Genomic DNA, 22,244 nt, shown 5'->3' with positions numbered 1-22,244 from the left:
CAAATGTATGTGCACACCGCTTCAAATTAGTGGAATAGGCTTTTCAACCACACCTGTTGCTGACAGGTATAAAATCGAGCTCACAGCCATGTACTCTCCATAAACAAATATTGGCAGTAGAATGGCCTTACTGAAGAGCTCACTGACTTTCAACGTGGCACCATCGTAGGACACCACCTTTCCAACAAATCAGTTCGTCAAATTTCAGCCCTGCTAGAGCTGCCCCGGTCAACTGTAAGCGCTGTTTCTGTGAAGTGGAAACGTCTAGGAGCAACAACGGCTCAGCTGCGATGTGGTAGGCCACACAAACTCACAGAATGGGACCACGAGTGCTGAAGTGCGTAAAAGTCTTCGGTTGCAAAACTCACTACCGAGTTCCAAACTGCCTCTGGAAGCAACATCAACACAATAACTGTTCGTCGGGAGCTTCATGAAATGGATTTCCATTGCCGAGCAGCCGCACACAAGCCTAAGATCACCATGCGTAATGCCAAGGGTCGGCTGGAGTGGTGTAAAGCTCACCGCCATTGGAGTCGGGAGTAGTGGAAACTTGTTCTATGGAGTGATGAATTACGTTACACCACCTAGCAGTCCGACGTACGAATCTAGGTTTTGCGGATGCCAAGAGAACGCTACCTGCCCCAATGCATAGAGCCAACTGCAAAGTTTGGAGGAGGAATAACGATCTGGGCTGTTTTTCATGGTTTGGGTTGGCCCCTTAGTTCCAGTGAAAGGAAGTCTTAACGCTATAGCACACAATGACATTCTAGACGATTCTGCGCTTCCAACTTTGTGGCAACAGTTCAGGGAAGGTCCTTTCCTGTTACAGCATGACAATGCCCCCGTGCACAAAGAGAGGTCCATACAGAAATCGTTTGTCAAGATCGGTGTGGAAGAACTTGACTGGCCTGCACAAAGCCCTGACCTCAACTCCATTGAACACCTTTGGTATCAATTAGAATGCAGACTGCGAGCCAGGCCTAATCTCCCAACATCAGTGCCCGACCTCACTAATGCTCTTGTGGCTGAACGGAAACAAGTCCCCTCAGCAATGTTCCAACATCTGGTGGAAAGCCTTCCCAGAAGAGTGGAGGCAAAGGGTGGACCAACTCCATATTAATGCCAATGAGTTTGGAATGAGATGTTTGATGAGCAGGTGTCCACCTACTTTTGCTCATGTAGTGTACCAGACCTCAATAGGCCTCTCTTTCTCTCTCACATTCTCTCTGCCTTTCTGACTGTCTATCTGCCTTTCTCTCTCTCTCTCAGCTATCAGAAGCTGCTATGGGTGGCCTGTACACTGCCTGTGCCTCAGACTGGCACCTTATATGGCAGCAGCTGGGCGAAGAGCAGGAGCTAGCTAGGTTGGCTTTGGGCACGTGGGCACCAGTTGAGTTCAGAGCAGGGTGAGGGACGACAACAACACTGCATAGCTGAGGAGGTAGGAAAGAGAGAAAAAGAGAGAGAGCAAGGGGGCTGTGTTTTTATTGTCGTTTTCTAAAAAGGGGCCATCATCCCATTGATCCAACTTTTCACACAGGGATCGGGTTTCCTTCATCCTTGAGCTTTATGTTAGATGTACTAACACCCGGCGAGGGGTCCGGCTGGGCTGTGTATGGCGGGAAGGCAATTAGCATCTGACTCATTACCCTGCGAGGAGCGGAGGAGGACTTCTGAGAAACAGTGGAGGGTCTGGCAAAAATAAAAGTGGGGTTAGATGGGGTTTAGGGGGCTTGAGGGTGCGACCCCCATAGCGGTCCCTTCGCTCTTGATTTAAGGGTCCTAATTAAGAGCTGCCATGTTTTTATTTGGGCTTGCTCTCAGCAACGCCGAGAACTGCTACAAAAATGCAGAGCCCCCATATTTCACAACTCTTAAAAAATGCATGATTTTAACTTACAACTCCAAGCCCCAGCAGCCCAGCTACGGTCTCAATATTACTGAGAATGAGATCTAACCACAACAGTAGTGTTGAGCAAACAGACAGCCTATAAAGTCCCTGGCCTGGTCTTTTGTGGTTTGCTTTTTCCTTCTCCAAATAAATCCCACCACTTAATTTTCAAAGACAACGACTCCAGTCTGCCCAATCGCTTGCAGATGTATGGCCAAGCTTTTAGGAGGGAAATTAGATGATATCTACCCACCGAAAATACTGTATGTCTAGACGGTTGCGTATGTTTGCATATACATTGGCATTGACGGCATCTTTTCATATAAAAAAATGATAAATGCCCATTAAAACTGCCGTGTTTGTGCTACAAGGTTAAGAACAGGTTACTTCAGGGGGAAGTTGGTCTGACAAAACATTTGTAAAAGAGCTACCTGATGGGAGAGTCAGAAAGACCATTAGGATGTGTTAACACGGTGCAGAATTAATCGAACTACTGCCATTGCTAGCTTCTGATTAAAATAAAAAGCATCAACTCAGTAGTAAGGGACTGCTTCTGACACGAGTCCAGAAAACATTTCAATTCTCCCTGCATATAATCCAATGCTGAGAAGACGAGTACATAAAAATAAGTAGATTCCATCAGGGAGCCAAGCACATACTGTACACAAACACAGAGCATGCTAACATGATAACAGGCTAACTGAGGCATGGAAGTAAATGGAAGTAAATAAGCCATGTACTTAGTGTCTAATAAGTACGTAATACCTGCTGCTACCCAGCTGTTAAAGCTCTAACATGCTATCCTAATGGTGCTTGAATAAAACAGCTTAGATTCCTAGTGGATGATGGGGTAAAAAAATTGTGAAAGACGTGGGTCAAGTCAGTCACCCAAGAGTGGCATCAGCTGAGCTAACAAAACCCAATCCCTCATCTGAGCAATGCCCCGGCCACAGTCCCTGCAGCTCCAACAGTTCTAACGCCACCAACCTGCTCCACCCGGATGTCGTACTCCCCGTTCAACTTCTTCCCTCGGAAATACTTGGCCCTGTGAGGAAAGAAATGGGAAAGAGACGAATGAGACGAGATGAAATGCGATCACAACTTTTTTTCACACAGTAGCCTACGGGAGCTTCTAGACAGGAAAGGATTGTCTACAGTCTTGAAATGACCTGTGTCGAGACGACTAGAAAATAGGTTCTCCAGTATCACCTGAATCCTGTATAATTATAAAGGTATCTGTTGTAGTGGCCACCTGTGTATACTGTATCACTACACTTCTGTTTCTTCACCAACAGAGAAAAGTATGTAGTCATAACCACAGTATGCAGTCAAAACAACCTCGGAATAATCTGTTTATTTGATTGAGGAAGGCTGAAACGTCAAGTTTTCCAAAATAGCTTGAGACCATTGACAAATATTATTTGTTTCCATGATTACAGCATCGTGGTCCTTGTGTAGTACCATACAAACTTTCCCAGACTAAAAACCAGCTGAACATCATAATCAGTCATAACATCATATCCCCCACCTACTAGGCGGTTAGGCACCTCATAAAGAAACAGCAAGAGAGGAGAAAGAGTAAAGAGAGAGGCGGATCTCAAATCAACAGGATATTAAAAGAGATATGACTCAATGTCCCTGAATGGGACAATGTCCCTGTACACACACAGTAACAGTGATGTCCTTTTTTTGTAGTCTGAGTCTGTCTGAAAACCCATTTCCTGTTCCTAACCATGGCATCCTTACAGGCCAGGCATCAGGCTTCACTCGCATCATCAAACACCATAGGCAGGAAACCTGATTACACTTTTAGACAGCCCTGATAACCAAACACATACACACAAACAAACACAAACAACCACAAAAACACAAGGAACAAACACAAACACACGAGGCAGAAACCGACGGTGACGCTGTCACTTTGAAAAGCGAGGGATTGGGTATGTGTGTGTTTGGAGAAGAGGATGGGGGTGGACATTCACATAAATCTGGACATTTCAGATATACTACCTCTCGTGCACACTTTTCGGCGTTAAGAGCTCTACGTTTATAGCCTGTGAGCCTGTGTCTTTGCCAACACTCTGTGGGTCCAGCCGGTGAACTCTCACCCCTAGCAGGCGTGGGCCGGTTATCAATCTGTCAAGGGCTACATGCTAGCTGTTGGTGTGTGTTTGCTGTGTGTGTGTTTGCTGTGTGTGTGTTTGCTGTGTGTGTGTGTGCGCGTGTGCGCTCTACATGCTGGAGGCTCCTGATCAGTAGGACACAGGCTGTTAGGGATTTAGAGTAACTGCCTCTCAACTCAACTCACTCTCTCTTCTCTTTGGGATTGCACATTTTCTGTTGATCACCCAAAAGATTATTGGTGTCTTTTCTGTGACATAAAAAAAGTTGCATTCTTTCCTATGTCTCTTCTTGCAATTGCACATTTCTACTATCACTCCTTGCAGGGCTGGCGCTAGAACTAATGAGTTGGAAGGGCCCCATAGAGGGGCAAGTTTCTTTTCACGGGACCACCTGTGTGCGCACACTGCAATTTTTTTATACATAAAAAATAACCCCTGGGCCTCAATAGACCCCCCTTCAAGCTTATGAGCAGTCATCATGACTGCAACATTCTAACAGTGTAATTAAAAAAAATTATATATGCTCTCGCTTGTCTTAGGTAACATAAGAACACAATTTTTTTGATTAGTTTATGTTACTGTAGGACAGGGGTCTCCAACCTTTTCTAACATGGGAGTTACTTTTAAATTATGAAACATGTTCAGAGGTACTCAGATTTTTTTTGTAGCCTTCAAATAGGCACTTTGTATTTTCCCGATATTCCATTTTCTCACCTTTATTTTTCCTGGTTTGGATTTTTTTCCAGTTTTTACTAAATAGTTAAAATTATTTAATAGAGAAACAATGAAATTAGACGTTCTGAGTCCATGTCAATGCTTAAATCACACCAGAAGACAATTTTTTAGGGCGGGGGAAAAAATGAACACATTTCGATTTTTTGGAGTAATACCTCTTTAATTGTGCATTTTGTGCGAGAGGAATGTGCTGGTTGAGCTATGTTTCTGTTGCTATATATGTCATGACAGTTTGCAAAACAAAAGCCCATTGGATTGATACTAATAATCATTATATAATTCTGCCAGGTAAGCTTAATTTGCATCATTACCGCTGGCTAAGTGAATGATAGACAAACACACACACACACCATCCACATCACACAGAAATACACGGGAAATTAATTGACAGATATTGTGTTACGTTTGGTTTTGTAAGCCAATTTGAACTAACTAGGGATAATGTCAAAATGGATTTGATTGGATAGTAGCCGGGAGCTTACGATGTCTGATACGTGACAGCTTGTGATGGAGTTCTCATTCCCAGCCCAAACCCGACGGGGCCTGACTGCCCGGCCTTATACATGATAATAATAAAATGCTTGATTGTATTTAAAGGCATGAATGACTCGACTCCTACAGTATGCTGTGTAATGGTATGATATGAATAAATGACTGTTGCAAATCAGCGCGATGGCGCTGTCCCAACCAAAACGGTGCTGAAATGATCATAAATTGCTTTTTTTCAGAATGATTTGGCGAGCTACTGGTAGCTTGAGATCGACCTGTTGGAGACCGCTGCTATTTAAACACTAAAAACACCTCGATTAATGTGTTCAAAACTAATAATTTTATCTGTGGAGTGCATTTGTTACAACTACGAAACAGAAAGCATGTGTTGGAACGTGGTAACAGCTTCATTTTATAACAAAATACAAAAAAATACCCCAAACCACCAAGACGCACAAGATGCTCAGTCAAATAATGAAAACATCATTAGCCTAAACAACATTATAAACTGGGTGGTTTGAAACCTGAATGCTGATTGGATGACAGCCGTGGTATATCAGACTGTAGTATGACAAAACGTTTATTTTTACTGCTGTAATTACGTTGGTAACCAGTTTTTAATAGCAATTAGGCACCTTGGGGGTTAGTAGTATATGGCCAATATACCACGGCTAAGGGCTGTATGCAGGCACTCTGCATTGCGTTGTGCTTAAGAACAGCCCTTAGCCGTGGTATATTGGTCGTATACCACACCCCTTCATGCCTTATTGCTTAAAAATATGCACCAAGTGTGCTTGATAAAGTGAAAATCAGCACAAAAGCAATAATGGCATTATAATTAATATAAGTCTCGATATGACAGCAGTCAAAAATAGTAAATTGTCAGCTTATTGGAGCATGTCTATGTCACATAAACAAGGAAAGCTGGTGAATGCGTTGCTAATGACTTTTTTTGTGCTAATAATCGGCCCGTAGCATTGTCATCGGCTTGTTCAATCCAAACAGGGCCGTCCCTCCTCTCTCCTGTTTCACCGCTTCATTTGGTGGTGGCGCAGGCACCTGCTCAGCGCACACCGTTCAGGCTTTTTTTGCGCTTAGGCCTCGGAGGTGTTGGTTCAGGCTGAGGCTCAGAATCAGGAGAATAATCATCAGAGATTGTTGTGATTCATTTCTTCCCCACCGTCTGAGTCGTTTTCATTCAGGTTTTGTAGCAATGCTAATGCAGCATGTGCGTCCATTCATCTTGGTCTTCTTGCCATTTGTAAATGACGCACGCTCTCACTTGGTACTCCAAGTAGGCCAGAGTAGACTGCTTGGATTCGGTGTACTGATTTAGCGTACATACCATTTTGAGATTATAATTTAGAATAGATCAAAACAATAAAGGCCCGTCCTGTTCTTCATTCATAAATTGGTGATTACATAGTTATGCATCTTTCGCTTCCCCTCACTCCTCAACTCACCCATTCTCCGCCTTTCTCCCCCATCACATATTACTTCATTAATTTCATGTTGTTATATCTGTTAAAATAGTTTGGGTATAGTTTAGGTTTAGATTCGAGGCAATTATCAGGGTGCTTATCAACTGGGCATGGCACCTTCAAATATCGGGAGAGGGCTCGGAGCAGGCTCTACTGTCAGGAGAAGAAACTATCTCACCGGAGAAAGCATCCGAGTGAGCTAAACAGCACCCCTCTGTCTTGCTATATGTAGCCCATGCATCTGACGCTGCCTGGACAAAAAGAGTATGACATGCCATACTATTTTTGTCCAGACAGCATCAGATACACATAATGACACAAAGGGGCGCTGTTTCGCTCGCTCTGCTGATTTATCAGAGATTGATGCGTCTTTCTGTCGGCGTGCGTCTCAGTCCGATAAATGATCAGTATTTTAATATTTTATTTGGACGGGCAAGGAGGTATGGTAGGGCGGGCCAGGCCCCCTAAGGACCACCCATAACGCCTGCCCTGATTCGCTGCCTTGGTGTTTGTCTTCTCTGGCAGTATAAGGTCATACTAGCTCTCTCCATACGTCTCTTCTTGCTGTACCCTTTTATCTCCCACCTATCCCTGCTTTCCATATGCTGCTTTACAGTAAATGAGATGCAAATTAATCTCATCACTGATCTTCTTCTCAAGGTTTTCCAGCTGTTGAGCTGTTGACTATAAGATCCATGGTTATCCTTCCCTGTCATTTAGTTAGCCCTGAACCATTGAAAACGTCTGACCTAGATACAGTAAAGACCAATGCTCTGTCACCCAGGGCCACTCTTACCTTCACCATGACCGTAATAGAGCATGAGCCATGAAGCGAGACCAGGAGGCTCGCGTATGGGTTAAAAATGACTGGTATGTTTTCAAGCCAAGGCATTCATTGTACAACCTGTCATCACTTCAAATTATCACTTCAATTTATAGTCAGTTGGACTTGAAAAGTGGAGGTGAGCAGCCCTTCGCATGGTTCCAAGAGTAAACACCCAGACAGGATTTGGCCCATGTTCTTCCCAAACACTCACTCTTACAGTCACACACCCATTGTAAAAACATCATGCAGAGGAATCCAGAATCTTTACCGTGAAACTTTTCCCTCCATTGCATTAGTCTTCCATAAAGCCAAAGTGAGTCATGTATTTTGACAGATGATGAAATCTGGAATTTGCTATTCTTTCTTACACGTGAAAACATGGGTTAGGCTATATGACAATGAGAACTCACAGACAGATTTTTCCCACAGCCATCAATTACTATCACTTCGACAGCAGATATGACAATAATGACATCAGTGATTGTATTGCATTCACCAAAGAACGGTTGGATAGAGTAATCTAATATAGGATCATTCAAGAGCCGGTACATTGTTCAGATTCGAACAACAAACTGACAGCTTCTTGGCTTGCAGAATGTCATGTGGCATGGCATTCTGAGGAGGGTATGGCATGACAGGGAGCCAATGGCAAGTCAGATGAGGGCGAGATGGTGAGAGAGAGGGACGAGGCAGCCAAGCAGGAGAAAGGAGGAGAGAGGGAATCCTGGGAGTGAGAGATTCCGAAAGACGGTGAGAGAAAAACAGAGAGGTGAGAATAGGAATGAGAGATCGAGAGCTAGCGAAAGATGAAATGAGAACTGGAGAGAGAGAAAAAGAGCGGGAGGGAAAAGGAAAGATGAGTGAGAGAAACAGAAAGAGAAAAAGTGATGAGGATGGTGGATGGTGATGTTGTGGGTGGTGAAAGCTGCTGTGTGTGTGTGCACCGCCATTGTGCCCCAGTCAGAGCTGGAGGCCAGGCCTGTCAGGGGAGCCCAGCGTTTCCCTGGAGACCAGCAGCCTCTCCTCTGGAATGCCCTGGAGGAAATGTGACCCCGAGGCAGAGGGCAACGATGGATGGACATGGGACACCCTCACCAACACTAACCCTCACCCACAATTAAAGATCCTAATAGCTTGGATACACAGTACAGTACTAATGAGCTACTAGTTCTAATACAGCTGTCTGTGCAAACACCTCACAAGGGGAGACATAAATATTACAGTCATGTTCACTCAGCTATGAGATTCTATTAAATATTAACAATGAGAAAGGTCAATTCGGGGAACATGAAGACTGTGGCAAAGCCACCACACATGTTGTAACACTGATTGGTATTTAGTGTAATATTGTCAATCACTATTAAACCAATTTGAGATAAGAGAACCTATCAGCCATCAATAAGCCATTGATGAATTCTGGGTTCTAACTCAAACTTGAAATAGGGTTAATTATCAGGTATTCTATTGAAATATTGAGTGCTATGGTTTAGAGCGTCTACACCAGAAGTTAATGGGTATCTGTAGGAGGAAGGTATATGGTGGGTGCAATTAAGCTCGGAATGTACTGAGTGTCGGGAAAACGATCATATGTGGCAGGCACTGATGAGGGGAGAGAGTCATGGATTAGTGATGAAAGGGGTCGAGGTCAGGTCAGGTCACGTTAAGGGAGAAGGAAAAGTTTATTGCCAGTATCACTTCGTTTCCTGCCAAGCAATAAAGATGCTATGTTTAGTTAGAAGGAGGAGACTCCACCTAAAGTGGGGTACATATATCACCACTATTTTTAACCATGTCTTTGTCTGTTCAGCTGTTCTATCCTTTGGGAAGAATAAACTTGGTTTAAGCTTTCATAGTGTCCGGCGAGCTCTTACTCTGATAATTAGAACCTAACAGTTGGTGCTGCGAGCAGGGTTCACCACGATTTGCAGTCAAACTAGAGATTCTGAATCAGTGAAACAGGAGCCGGCACCAGAAACAAGGTAGGCACAGTTCCTATACCTGTTATCACTAATTCTGACATCTTGGGGAGATGAGTCGTAGGCTGAACCAATTATAGGATACGGACTCTAGAAAGCCTGAGCTTATTCAGTAGTCCCATTGTATTACGACCAGTCGTAGCTTTGTGGTATATGGTAAGTCCAGCATGTAGAGGGTAAGTATGTAGAGGGTAAGTCCTAGGGGGTAAATCCCGAGTGGGTTGGTTCCTGCTAGTACTATATAGGGTAAGTCCCGGAAGGTTTAGCCCTAGCAGGCTTGTACCTGCAGAGGCTAAGTCCTAGGGGGTAAATACCAAGTGTGTTAGTTCCTGTGACTACTATAAACTATAGGGTAAGTCCCGGAAGGTAAGCCTGAGCAGGCTGGTACTGGCAGAGGGTAAGTCCTAGGGGGTAAATCCCGAGTGGGTTGGTTCCTGTGAGTATTATAAGAATAGAGTGTGAGGCAGTGTAGTGCCAGGGGATGGATAAGTGTCTGGAGGAGAGCCTCATCCATGGTTAGAAAAGGAGAAAGATAACATGATTCGAGAATATGAGCAGTAGCAATAACGAGAGAGGTTGGTTTATGCCCTATTGGGGCGGTGAACTGTGACAGATTATGTGGAACTAGGAAGACAAGTGGGAATAATGTTGGTAATGTGTGTTATCAACAACAGTGATATTTGAGGCGCAACCCTGGAATAAGACATTAGGTCATCCGTATTCTCCAGTAATACATTTGCAGACTCTATAGTAGTGGTTCTAATACAAGGAATTAGGTGCCGTGACCAATTAAAGGCACAAATACCATAACTATTCTTCGGGGAAATGGGTAGCGCTACCTTGGAAAACAGTTAATAGAAGGTGTGTATTATAGACGGGAGTGAAGAAATCTAAAACACCCTGGACATCGTCGGGAGAGGTTTGGGAATAAGAACTATTGATATGGCAACAGACAGCCGCGATTCACGAGCATTCTACCAATTCGGCTCTAATATGGGAAAAATTTTGCAAAAAATGCACATTTGTGGCCTGCTGGAGGTAATTTTGCAGGGCTCTGGCAGGGCTCCTCCTTGCACAAAGGCGGAGGTAGCGGTGCTGCTGCTGGGTTGTTGCCCTCCTACGGCCTCCTCCACGTCTCCTGATGTATTGGCCTGTCTCCTGGTAGCGCCTCCATGCTCTGGACACTACGCTGACAGACACAGCAAACCTTCTTGCCACAGCTCGCATTGATGTGCCATCCTGGATGAGCTGCACTACCTGAGCCACTTGTGTGGGTTGTAGACTCCGTCTCATGCTACCACTAGAGTGAAAGCACCGCCAGCATTCAAAAGTGACCAAAACATCAGCCAGGAAGCATAGGAACTGAGAAGTGGTCTGTGGTCACCACCTGCAGAACCACTCCTTTATTGGGGGTGTCTTGCTAATTGCCTATAATTTCCACCTTTTGTCTATTCCATTTGCACAACAGCATGTGAAATGTATTGTCAATCAGTGTTGCTTCCTAAGTGGACAGTTTGATTTCACAGAAGTGTGATTGACTTGGAGTTACATTGTGTTGTTTAAGTGTTCCCTTTATTTTTTTGAGCAGTGTATATTGACTAATTGATTTGAGAATTTTTTGTATATTTATAACTTTAGAAGTGCATTAATAGTAGTGACCATATGAGTTAGATGGAATGATTTATGTGCAAATGTATCTGTAGCAGGAGGCGAGGTACACATGAGGTCTGTGTTTGAGACAGAATGTTTACATAAGGCTGTTACGTGGGATGGAACGTGACTGGGTGGAGATCTGTGGGGGCTCATAAATTGAGGTCGGGGTGATAGAGTGGTATCATCCCCAGAGACTATGTATATTGTTACAGGAGATAGCTCGTAGGAGAGGGAGGACAGCTAACTGTGCACAATATAGGGACTATTACACATACCCAGATCATGGTGAAAGTAGCAGAGATAGGCATTTCAGACACTATTGTCAACTTTCAGGAAACCTGTGACTCAGAGTTTTGTTAGGTTGGATATTCTTCCAACGTCATTGATCTCTTTCCCATTTATAACAGCCAAACAGCCAGCGAACACTAGACAGATTCCATGCAGTAGTTATTCTCATGGGCAGTCGCTGTAGGGACAGTTATTGAAGGAGGCGATAGTAACAGCATGGAATTGGACTACGGTCCAAATTGGGTATTTGAGGTATTTGAGGTATGCGTCATGGGCAGTGTTAGTAGTAGCAGGGGTTACTTTAATAGCATTGTTGGGAGAGTCTATGTTGTCAGGAAATGACCCCTGCGTTGCAGTGTGTCCACACGTAGTACTCCTTACAGCACCTGCAGCGGTAAAGATCGGCACGTCTCTCCTCGGTGGGTTCACACTTCTCACATGAAGTGAGATCCAGCTGCATAATGGGTGAGCTTGAAGACGCCATGACAGAGGAAGCAGAGCTAAAGAGAGAGAGAAAGACTAGATTCCACTGTAGACATGCAGATGGGTTGGGTCTGGGAGTCAGGCGAAGAAAGAGTGGGAATTGTCATGTTATCAAACTTTGGGTTTTCGTGCATATATAATTGTGCATAGATTACCACATTGTTAATACTGTTATGTTTTGTGTTTCTCGTTGCTTTTCAAGTCTTGTGCTATCATTCTCCTAGGAACCAGACGGAGAAAGTTGAGATGGAAGGAGTCAACAGCTCCAACGGACATGTTATTAACGTGAACGTTAGGCTTGTTTATTATACATTTTTTTGGTTCATGTTTTATTATTATTGTTTGTCCATTTATAAGTCATTTCCAAGTTTATGTAATGTTGAACAGTATGGAGTTAAATGTTCAGAACGGGTGATTGATGGATTCCGAGACTCCTAAACTTGAAATAGGGTTAATTATCAGGTATTCTATTGAAATATTGTGTGCTATGGTTTAGAGCGTCTACACCAGAAGTTAATGGGTATCTGTAGGAGGAAGGTATATGGTGGGTACAATTAAGCTTGGAATGTACTGAGTGTCGGGAAAACGATCATATGTGGCAGGCACTGATGAGGGGAGAGAGTCATGAATTAGTGATGAAGGAGGTCGAGGTCAGGTCACGTTAAGGGAGAAGGAAAAGTTTATTGCCCGTATCACTTAGCATCTTTATTGCTAGGCAGGAAACTATATTTAGCGAGAAGGAGGAGACTCCACCCAAAGTGGCGGTACATATACCGCCACTATTGTAACCATGTCTTTGTCTGTTCAGCTGTTCGATCCTTTGGGAACAATAAACTTGGTTTAAGCTTTTATAGTGTCCGTCGAGTTCTTACTCTGATAATTAGAACCTAACACCATCTATCAATGCATCATAAAAAATGTTTAATTCTCATACTTGGTTAAGATATTTGGGTAATCATGGATCACTAAAGCATTCACGTTTCAATGTCTGTATTACACCACATGATCCCAAGGCTTGAATATAGGTCAAATGGTGTTATTAATAACTCATCTTGATACGGAATTAACCGGGAATTAAAGCACATCAAAACCAGATTATTGCAGAGGTACCGACAGAGACAAAGCAGGAAAACATTGACCAATTTCAATAGTTCCATTTTGTCTACAAATGTAAACCTGGGAGTTTGAAACGAAACGGAGCACCAGTTTGTGGCCCCCCCATCAGACAAACATTGATCCTGAATTACAAACGCAGCTATTTTTTTGGTTGCCTGGTGGGAATGGTTCTATTGTGGTTATTTATCTCATGGCCGTTCGCCTGCGGTCCGGGGCAACCTTCTCCAAGCTATCGGTTTGTGTCGTCTATAATAGTTTTTGCTCCAGATAAAATACTTGTGTTGGCAACCGTAGCAACAATAAAAGTGCCGGGAGATAGGATCAATGTTGATTTATGGAGATGCAGTAAAAACACAAAGCATCTGAGGACTATTGGAAAGCTTAGGCAGCCACAAAGTGAACTTTTCATGAACTACTGTACCTTGCAGACTTTCAGATGGGAGTCAAGGATTTAAAGCCCTCGATTTCACCTAAAACCATGATCTACTACTTTATCTTAAAGGTTTTATCACGTTTTCCCTAGCATCCCTAGCAAGTGTCCTCCACTAAAATAAAGAGATATGTCTTATTCAACACGAGAAAAAGTTGACATTGTTTTCATTTCACCCCTGTTTGCAATGCCACCTGAACACCTACTGATGCATATATTGTGGTAGCTGACAGAAGGGTGTTGACACAATTCCACTGGACCCTGTTAAAGTGTCTGCAAAATGACTATCAGAAACTAATGTGGTAATGGAGGCCCATTCAAACACTTCTGGAGCTTTATGTTTCCCCTACGACGCCAGCCAAGTGCATGGAATAGAATGGAGACAGACAGACAGACGGTAGCAGGAGGGTTCACAGAGAACTGACATCTGTAGTAGCACTACACGGCCATCAATTCATCCACACATTAAACTGAAGAGAGAAAACTAGCATGCCTAAATGCACATTCGTTCACATTGTCTTTAACAAACAGTAAGGAGGGGGAAGAAATCGGCACCATGATACAGACACGTTGCCAAAGCAGCAAGGCTTTTACGAGTTGTACTTCTCTCACAGGGGTATTGCTCAATAGTTCAAAGGTTGAGCTGCTGCTATTCTCCACTCTTACTCCACCTTTGATTTGGTAGCCTGGTCTCAGACGTGTTTGTGCTGTCTTGCCAACTCATATGGTTATTGTCAATCTAGCAAGGCACGTCTATTGTACTGAATTACAGTGATATAAAGAGATGATGATAAAAAAGAGAAGAGCCTCAAGAGAAGAGACAAATTACACCAAGTGTGTAGGTCTCCATGTAAAGGGCCATGCTGCTACCACAAAGCTCAATCTTTGATGGTGCACTGCTCACTCTATACTGAGTAAACAAGTTAATCCCCATGTGTTTGAAATGGAACGATTACAACAGAATAAGGCCATGTATGTGCCACTTGAACAGATCTGTATTGTGGTGGCAGACCATATAGGTGTTCACAGGTAGTATTGAATGGTCAGAGGTAACCCAGGGAGCAATGCTCAGCACAGGTACAGATTCTCTCAGAGTTTTCCAATAGGTTATCAGCTAGCGCCACCTGCTGTTCATAACTCAGTGTTACTCTACACAGAGATGCAGTGAATGTGAAGAAACACATCAGCGCTAGAGTAGGTTGTGAACTTGTGGCAAGTGGACTACAGTGCCTCAGTGTGGCCAAAAATGAAACACCTCAGTTTTCATATGGTAATATCCCAATGCTGTTTATATCAAACAATACGCATAAAAACACTTTTTTAAGACCTATATTTATTACAGCCTTTTACCAACCATGGCCACACATCACCAACAATAAAGAGAAGACTGCATGGTTGATACAATACACACAAACATAATGATATGTTTGGTAAAGGATTCACTCAAGTTCTCACTGACAGCTGACCGCTTGTACTTGAAAACATGCACTTAGCATGTTCACTTATAGACCTAAGCTTAAAATGAATATGGTGTCTGGGCAAACGGATATGAACACAAAGGTCCACTACACTGTACATACAAGGGACGTCTGCTGTACCGTGTATAACTGGGTCAAGACCAACTTTCATTGGAGATGCTTAACCACATTTCTTTTGATATTGTATCCAGTATGTTTGTTTTTGTTTTTATGTTTGGCCCATGTCTGCACAGAAGACCTATGAAACATTCATACTATTATGAAAAAGATGCTGTCAAACTGACTCTGAACATGCCTCATTAACAAATGCAGTTTTTTTCTTCAGTCTGGTTGCAACTCAGAAGCTAACCAGCTAATTAGCTACTAGCTATTTAGTCATTGTCAGCCACTGCTAGCGGCCTTTACCTTCCGCACAGACACCAGCCGTTTTTTTAGCCTGGATAATACTTGCCAGCCTGCCAGAATCGGACTGCCGTAAACCCTGGACCATTACTCCTGATCATCAAGGCTAGCTAGCTGCCACCGAGTGACCCAGCCCCGAAGCTAGCCCTGAGCCAGGCCCACCTCCCGGCCTACTCAGTGATCACTCGGCTACACAGCTGATGCCTCTCGGACTCAACCCCAACACGGCTAGAATCCACTACTCCACCTTAAGCTCTGGACCTTTGCATCGGATCATCGCTGCTAGCTAGCTGCTACCGAGTGGCTATAGTGGCTAACGCCCCTGCCCCAAAGCTAGCACCAGTTAGCCGCGAGCCAGGCGCATCTCCCGTCTAGCAACCGAAATTACTACAACTGCAATACCTCTTTCGTCATCTGGCCTGGACCCTTTGTCGACACGACGCCCCGCCGTACCACCACGACTGGTCTGCCGACGGAACTCTATCCACTGTGCCCTCAACCGGCCTTTGCCGGACGTCGGAGCAGACGCTTCTACTAACCCCGGCCTGCTAACTTTAAACGCTGTGTCTCCCGTATGCTAACGTAGTATTGACTACCGCGGCTTCCCTGTTCCATCTATTGCTGTTCACTGGACCCTATGATCACTTGGTTACATAGCTGATGCCTGCTGGACTGTTCATTAATCACGGTACTCCATTTTGTTTATTTTTTGTTTATCTGTCGGCCCCAGCCTCGAACTCAGGCCCTGTGTGTAGTTAACTGACCATCTCTGCCCATTCATCGCCATTTTACCTGTTGTTGTTGTTTTAGCTGATTAGCTGTTGTTGTCTTACCCGTTGTTATCTTAGCCAGCTCTCCCAATCAACACCTGTGATTGCTTTATGCCTCGCTTTATGTCTCTCTCAAATGTCAATATGCCTTGTATACTGTTGCCAAGGATAGTTATCATTGTTTTAGTTTACTGCAGAACCCCTAGTCCCACTCAACATGCCTCAGATAACTCCTTTGTCCCACCTCCCACACAGGTGACCTCACCCAGCATATTTAGCGAGTCCAGAGATGCAACCTCTCTTATCATCACTCAGTGCCTGGGTTCACATCCACTGTACCCGCACCCCACCATACCCCTGTCTGTACATTATGCCCTGAATCTATTCTACCACACCCAGAAATCTGCTCCTTTTATTCTCTGTCCCCAACGCACTAGACGACCAGTTTTGATAGCCTTTAGCCGTAACCTCATCCTACTCCTCCTCTGTTCCTCGGGTGATGCGGAGGTTAACCCAGGCCCTGCGTGTCCCCAGGCACTCTCATTTGTTGACTTCTGTATCCGAAAAAGCCTTGGTTTCATGTATGTTAACATCAGAAACCTCCTCCCTAAGTTTGTTTTACTCACTGCTTTAGCACACTCCGTCAACCCTGATGTCCTTGCCGTGTCTGAATCCTGTCTTAGGAAGGCCACCAAAAATTCTGAGATTTTCATACCAAACGACAACATTTTCCGTCAAGATAGAACTGCCAAAGGGGGAGGAGTTGCAATCTACTCCAGAGATAGACCTGGAAAGTATGACAGAACTTTGCAGGCTATGCCCAAACAGTTCAAGCTTCTAATTTTAAAAATGAATCTCTCCAGAAATAAGTCTCTCACTGTTGCCGCCTGTTATAGACTCAGCGGTGCCCTGGACACCATATGTGAATTGATTGCCCCCCATCTATCTTCAGAGTTCGTTCTGTTAGGTGACCTAAACTGGGATATGCTTAACACCCCGGCAGTCCTACAATTAAGCTAGATGCCCTCAATCTTTTTTTTTTTTTTTAACCCCTTTTCTCCCCAATTTTCGTGGTATCCAATCACTAGTAATTACTATCTTGTCTCATCGCTACAACTCCCGTACGGGCTCGGGAGAGACGAAGGTCGAAAGCCATGCGTCCTCCGAAGCACAACCCAACCAAGCCGCACTGCTTCTTAACACAGCGCGCCTCCAACCCGGAAGCCAGCCGCACTAATGTGTCGGAGGAAACACCGTGCACCTGGCCCCCTTGGTTAGCGCGCACTGCGCCCGGCCCGCCACAGGAGTCGCTGGAGCGCGATGAGACAAGGATATCCCTACCGGCCAAACCCTCCCTAACCCGGACGACACTAGGCCAATTGTGCGTCGCCCCACGGACCTCCCGGTCGCGGCCGGCTGCGACAGAGCCTGGGCGCGAACCCAGAGACTCTGGTGGCGCAGCTAGCACTGCGATGCAGTGCCCTAGACCACTGCGCCACCCGGGAGGCCCGATGCCCTCAATCTTACACAAATCATTAAGGAATCCACCAGGTACAACTCTAAATCCGTAAACATGGGCACCCTCATTGATATTATCCTGACCAACTTGCCCTCCAAATACACCTCTGCTGTTTTCAATCAGGATCTCAGCGATGACTGCCTCATTGCCTGCATCCACTATGGGTCAGCGGTCAAACGACCACCCCTCATCACTGTCAAACATCTTAAATAAGCATGCCCCTTTCAAAAAATGTAGAACTAAGAACAGATACAGCCCTTGGTTCACTCCAGACCTGACTGCCCTTGACCAGCACAAAAACATCCTGTGGCGGACTGCACTAGCATCGAATAGTCCCCACAATATGCAACTTTTCAGGGAAGTCAGGAATCAATACACGCAGTCAGTCAGGAAAGCGAAGACTAGCTTTTTCAAACAGAAATTTGCATCCTGTAGCTCTAACTCCAAAAAGTTGTGGGACACTAAAGTCCATGGAGAATAAGAGCACCTCCTCCCAGCAGGTATATTTCACTGGTCATCCCTAAAGCCAACACCTCCTTTGGCCGCCTTTCCTTCCAGTTCTCTGCTGCCAATGACTGGAACGATTTGCAAAAATCGCTGATGTTGGAGACTTATATTTCCCTCACTAACTTTAAACATCAGCTATCTGAGCAGCTAACCGATCGCTACAGCTGTACATAGCCCATCTGTAAATAGCCCACCCAATCTACCTACCTCATCCCCATATTGTTTTTATTTACTTTTCTGCTCTTTTGCACACCAGTTTTCTACATGCACATCATCATCTGCACATCTATCACTCCAGTGTTAATTTGCTAAATTGTAATTACTCTGCTACTATGGCCTATTTAATGCCTTACCTCCTCATGCCATTTGCACAAACTGTATATAGACTTTCTTTTTTTCCTATTGTGTTATTGACTGTACGCTTGTTTATTCCATGTGTAACTCTGTGTTGTTGTTTGTGTCGCACCACTTTGCTTTATCTTGGCCAGGTCGCAGTTGTAAATGAGAACTTGTTCTCAACTAGCCTACCTGGTTAAATAAAAGGTGCATTTTTATTATTTTTTTAATTTTTTTAACTCAAACTACATGTCAAAAAAGCTCTATAATACATACTCAGTAACATGTGTCAAGGTCATCTGGCCATCTCCTACAAATAATTATACAGTGGGCAAAATATCAAAAAACAATGCAGAGTTGCCATAGGCGGAGTGTACTGTATAAAGCTGCAGGGAGCTCCTTAGAGAACTGAGAGTGATTGACTCAGCCTAGAGAATCTACAGTAGATACTGAAGGGATTCTGCTGCACGGCTTAATTACAGCTACACAATAAGATAAAAGGGAATGAGACATTTTGGGATCCCAGATGGCCTTTAAAAGGAAAGAAAGAAAAAAAGTCCTGCACAGACTTCTAACAGCATAGTCTGCTGGGACATGACTTAGTAATAATTCTAAGACCAGTCAGGCCTCCCTGTAGAATCTTAATGGAGAGCTGAGGGCAGCAGCCAAGTTCGGAGGGAGAGATATTCTAGTCAAATTTAACCCATAAGAGTCTAAGCCAGTGGAGGATGGTTCTACTAAGCTATACGGAATTGTTTTAAGAAGTTCATACCAAGGATCACTTCGCTATTTGGTTTAGAATTTTAAGACTCCTTGAAGTATCCCCCAAAAAATACCCCAAAAGAATATGATGAAAAATATTTACTGCTATTAGCCAATACAAACGCATTAAATAACAGATTCACTGCTTGGAACAACAGATTGTCCCCCCCAAAAAATCAAAAGGACGTTTGTTCTGAAGTGTCTGTCCTATATCTGCGAGATATAAGAAAGATCAGGAAACATACTTGTATTTAACCTCTTCTTTTTCTTTTTACTGGTCCGGTAGACCTTCAGATGAGACTTTTGAGGCCTGTAGGCGTCCTAGAGCAAAACAACCTGCATGTATACTACCGTTCAAAAGTCTGGGGTCACTTAGAAATGTCCTTGTTTTTGAAAGAAAAGCTCATTTTTTGTCCATTAAAATAACATAAAATCGACCAGAAATACAGTATAGACATTGTTAATGTTGTAAATGACTATTGTAGCTGGAAACGGCTGATATTTTATGGAATATCTACATAGGCGTTCGAAGGCCCATTATCAGCAACCATCACTCCGGTGTTCCAAAAGCACGTTGTATTAGCTAATCCAAGTTTAGCATTTTAAAAGGCTAATTGATCATTAGAAAACCCTTTTGCAATTATGTTAGCACAGCTGAAAACTGTTGTCCTGATTAAAGAAGCAATAAAAATGGCCTTCTTTAGACTAGTTGAGTATTTGGAACATCAGCATTTGTGGGTTCGATTACAGGCTCAAAATGGCCAAAAACAAAGACCTTTCTTCTGAAACTCGTCAGTCTATTCTTGTTTTGAGAAATGATGGCTATTCCATGCGAGAAATTGCCAAGAAACTGAAGATCTCGTACAACGCCGTGTACCACTCCCTTCACAGAACAGCGCAAACTGGCTCTAACCAGAATAGAAATAGGAGTGGGAGGCCCCGGTGCACAACTGAGCAAGAGGGCAAGTACATTAGAGTGTCTAGTGTGAGAAACAGACGCCTCACAAGTCCTCAACTGGCAGCTTTATTAAATAGTTACCGCAAAACACCAGTCTCCACGTCAACAGTGAAGAGGCAACGCCGGGATGCAGGCCAGTTTTCAGCTGTGTTGACATAATTGCAAAAGGGTTTTCTAATGATCAATTAGCCTTTTAAAATGATAAACTTGGTTTAGCTAACACAACGTGCCATTGGAACACAGGAGTGATGGTTGCTGATAACGGGCCTCTGTACTCCTATGTAGATATTCCATAAAAATAAAAAAAATCTGCAGTTTCCAGCAACAAAAGTCATTTACAACATTAACAATGTCTACACTCTATTTCTGATCAATTGTATGTTATTTTAATGGACAAAGAATGTGCTTTTCTTTCAAAAACAAGGACATTTCTAAGTGACCCCAAACTTTTGAACAGTAGTGTACATGTTCGTGAGAGTCCCACCTTTCCACCTTTTTCATATTAGTGTGTAGCCCAAACTGTTTGGAAGCTACAGATAGAAGGCAGATGGGCTGTACTGACTTCAGACAAGTGCCAAGACGCTTGTGGGGGTCGTAGAGCAAAATAACAATAGTTTTATAGTCCAAACCGTTCGGTTACAGACGATTTTATGGAGAAAAAAACAATTTTCGGGATGCCTAATGGTCTGACAAACACTGCTCTAGCGCTGTCACATTTCACCACAGATGCGCAAGTGCGACATCGGCGGATGCGGTGGATTTAGACGCAACAAAACAGATATCGCTTAAACTTTATGGGGATGTTTTATTATGCTAATTCGATTTCCACGGAGGCGCGGACATCAACTCCAGGGGTTTAAATAGACCGCCAATGCAATGCATGATTGTTACTTGCATCTAATTGGTGCCATCTCAGCTGTTCCCTTTCTGAACTGATTTCACTTTATTAGTATGACTAATGCTGCATACAAGAATAGACTTTAGCTATTTTCTGGTAAATTCCATGTGCTGTCCAAGTGGACAGAGGGTATGTGAAACACTGCTTGAGCACAGTGCATTTAATCCGAATTCAAATAGGTTGTTTTTACTTGCTGTGATATCAAGTAATACTTGCGATATAGCCTAGGCTTGTGTAATATACTGATGTAGTGGTCACTTTCATGGGAGAGAAACATACCAGTCTGTGTGCAGATCGTCGATGACCAGTAGAATCTTGGGCTTCCGTATGACAGGTTTGGCGGGTACTGCTGCGGCAGCTTCTGCCACCGCCGCTGAAGCCTTGGCTGCTGCTGCGGCGTTCTGTGCCAACTGGGCGGTCTTCACCACGCTGGAGAAGGAGCTGAGGAAACCCCCGGGGGTCGGGGCCGGGGCCGAGCCTGAAGCCGGGACCTGTGGTGGCAGGCTGGGGGGCGTTCGCCTCTCCGTGGCTGGGGAGGCGGGATTGGAGGTGGAGGAGGGCGGGGTGGGGCGAGGCCCACTCTGCAGGTCCATCATGTAGCCGTTGGGGAGGTTGGCCACAAAGCTGCTGTCGGACAGACGCCTGCGTAGGTAGTTCATGGTGACTGGTGGGTCGGTCGGTCAGGCCAGCTGGACTAGGGGTAGACAGTGAGATCCGAGAGAGAGACAAAGGAAGGGAGAGATAATAATAATAATAATAATAATGATACATTTGTAACAATAATAATAATAAACAATAATTTGTTATATACTCAATTGTTATATTCTACTGTAAATAAATGTCTCATATAAAGATGCATTTGGAACAGAAGGAGTATGGAGCAGTAGGCAGCATCATTGACGCAGCATTGATGTCAGCTTAGCTCTCACAGGAACACACTGGGCTATAAACCGCAGCCAGCCAGCCACCAATCATTCATGAAGAAGGAAAGTAGGATTGCGCAACCCTGTTGGAACCACAGTGGCAGCCTCAGAAACATACATATAGATGAGCAATTGCCTTAGGCACAGGAGGCGGCAGGCTGGGGGGATTCACATTCGCAAACCTAGTCAAACACACCTAA

The 22,244-nt window shown here is 44.1% G+C and overlaps 1 protein-coding gene across 1 annotated transcript in view; it reads right to left on the bottom strand.

Moving 5' to 3' along the window:
- Positions 1-21,780, bottom strand: part of LOC120031885 (synapsin-3-like) — a 117,277-nt gene extending 95,497 nt beyond the window's left edge. The window contains exons 1-2 of the mRNA XM_038977693.1: positions 21,401-21,780; positions 2,879-2,936 (exon numbers count right to left, since the gene is read on the bottom strand). Of these exons, the coding sequence (XP_038833621.1) occupies positions 2,879-2,936; positions 21,401-21,780 (438 nt within the window). The remainder of the gene's footprint in view (positions 1-2,878; positions 2,937-21,400) is intronic.
- Between the last annotated feature and the right edge of the window lie 464 nt (positions 21,781-22,244).

This window comes from Salvelinus namaycush, chromosome 38 (assembly GCF_016432855.1).
Source record: "Salvelinus namaycush isolate Seneca chromosome 38, SaNama_1.0, whole genome shotgun sequence".
NCBI lineage: Eukaryota > Metazoa > Chordata > Actinopteri > Salmoniformes > Salmonidae > Salvelinus > Salvelinus namaycush.
The sequence above is the reverse complement of the archived record's forward strand: the minus strand, read 5'-3'. Positions and strand labels throughout refer to the sequence as shown.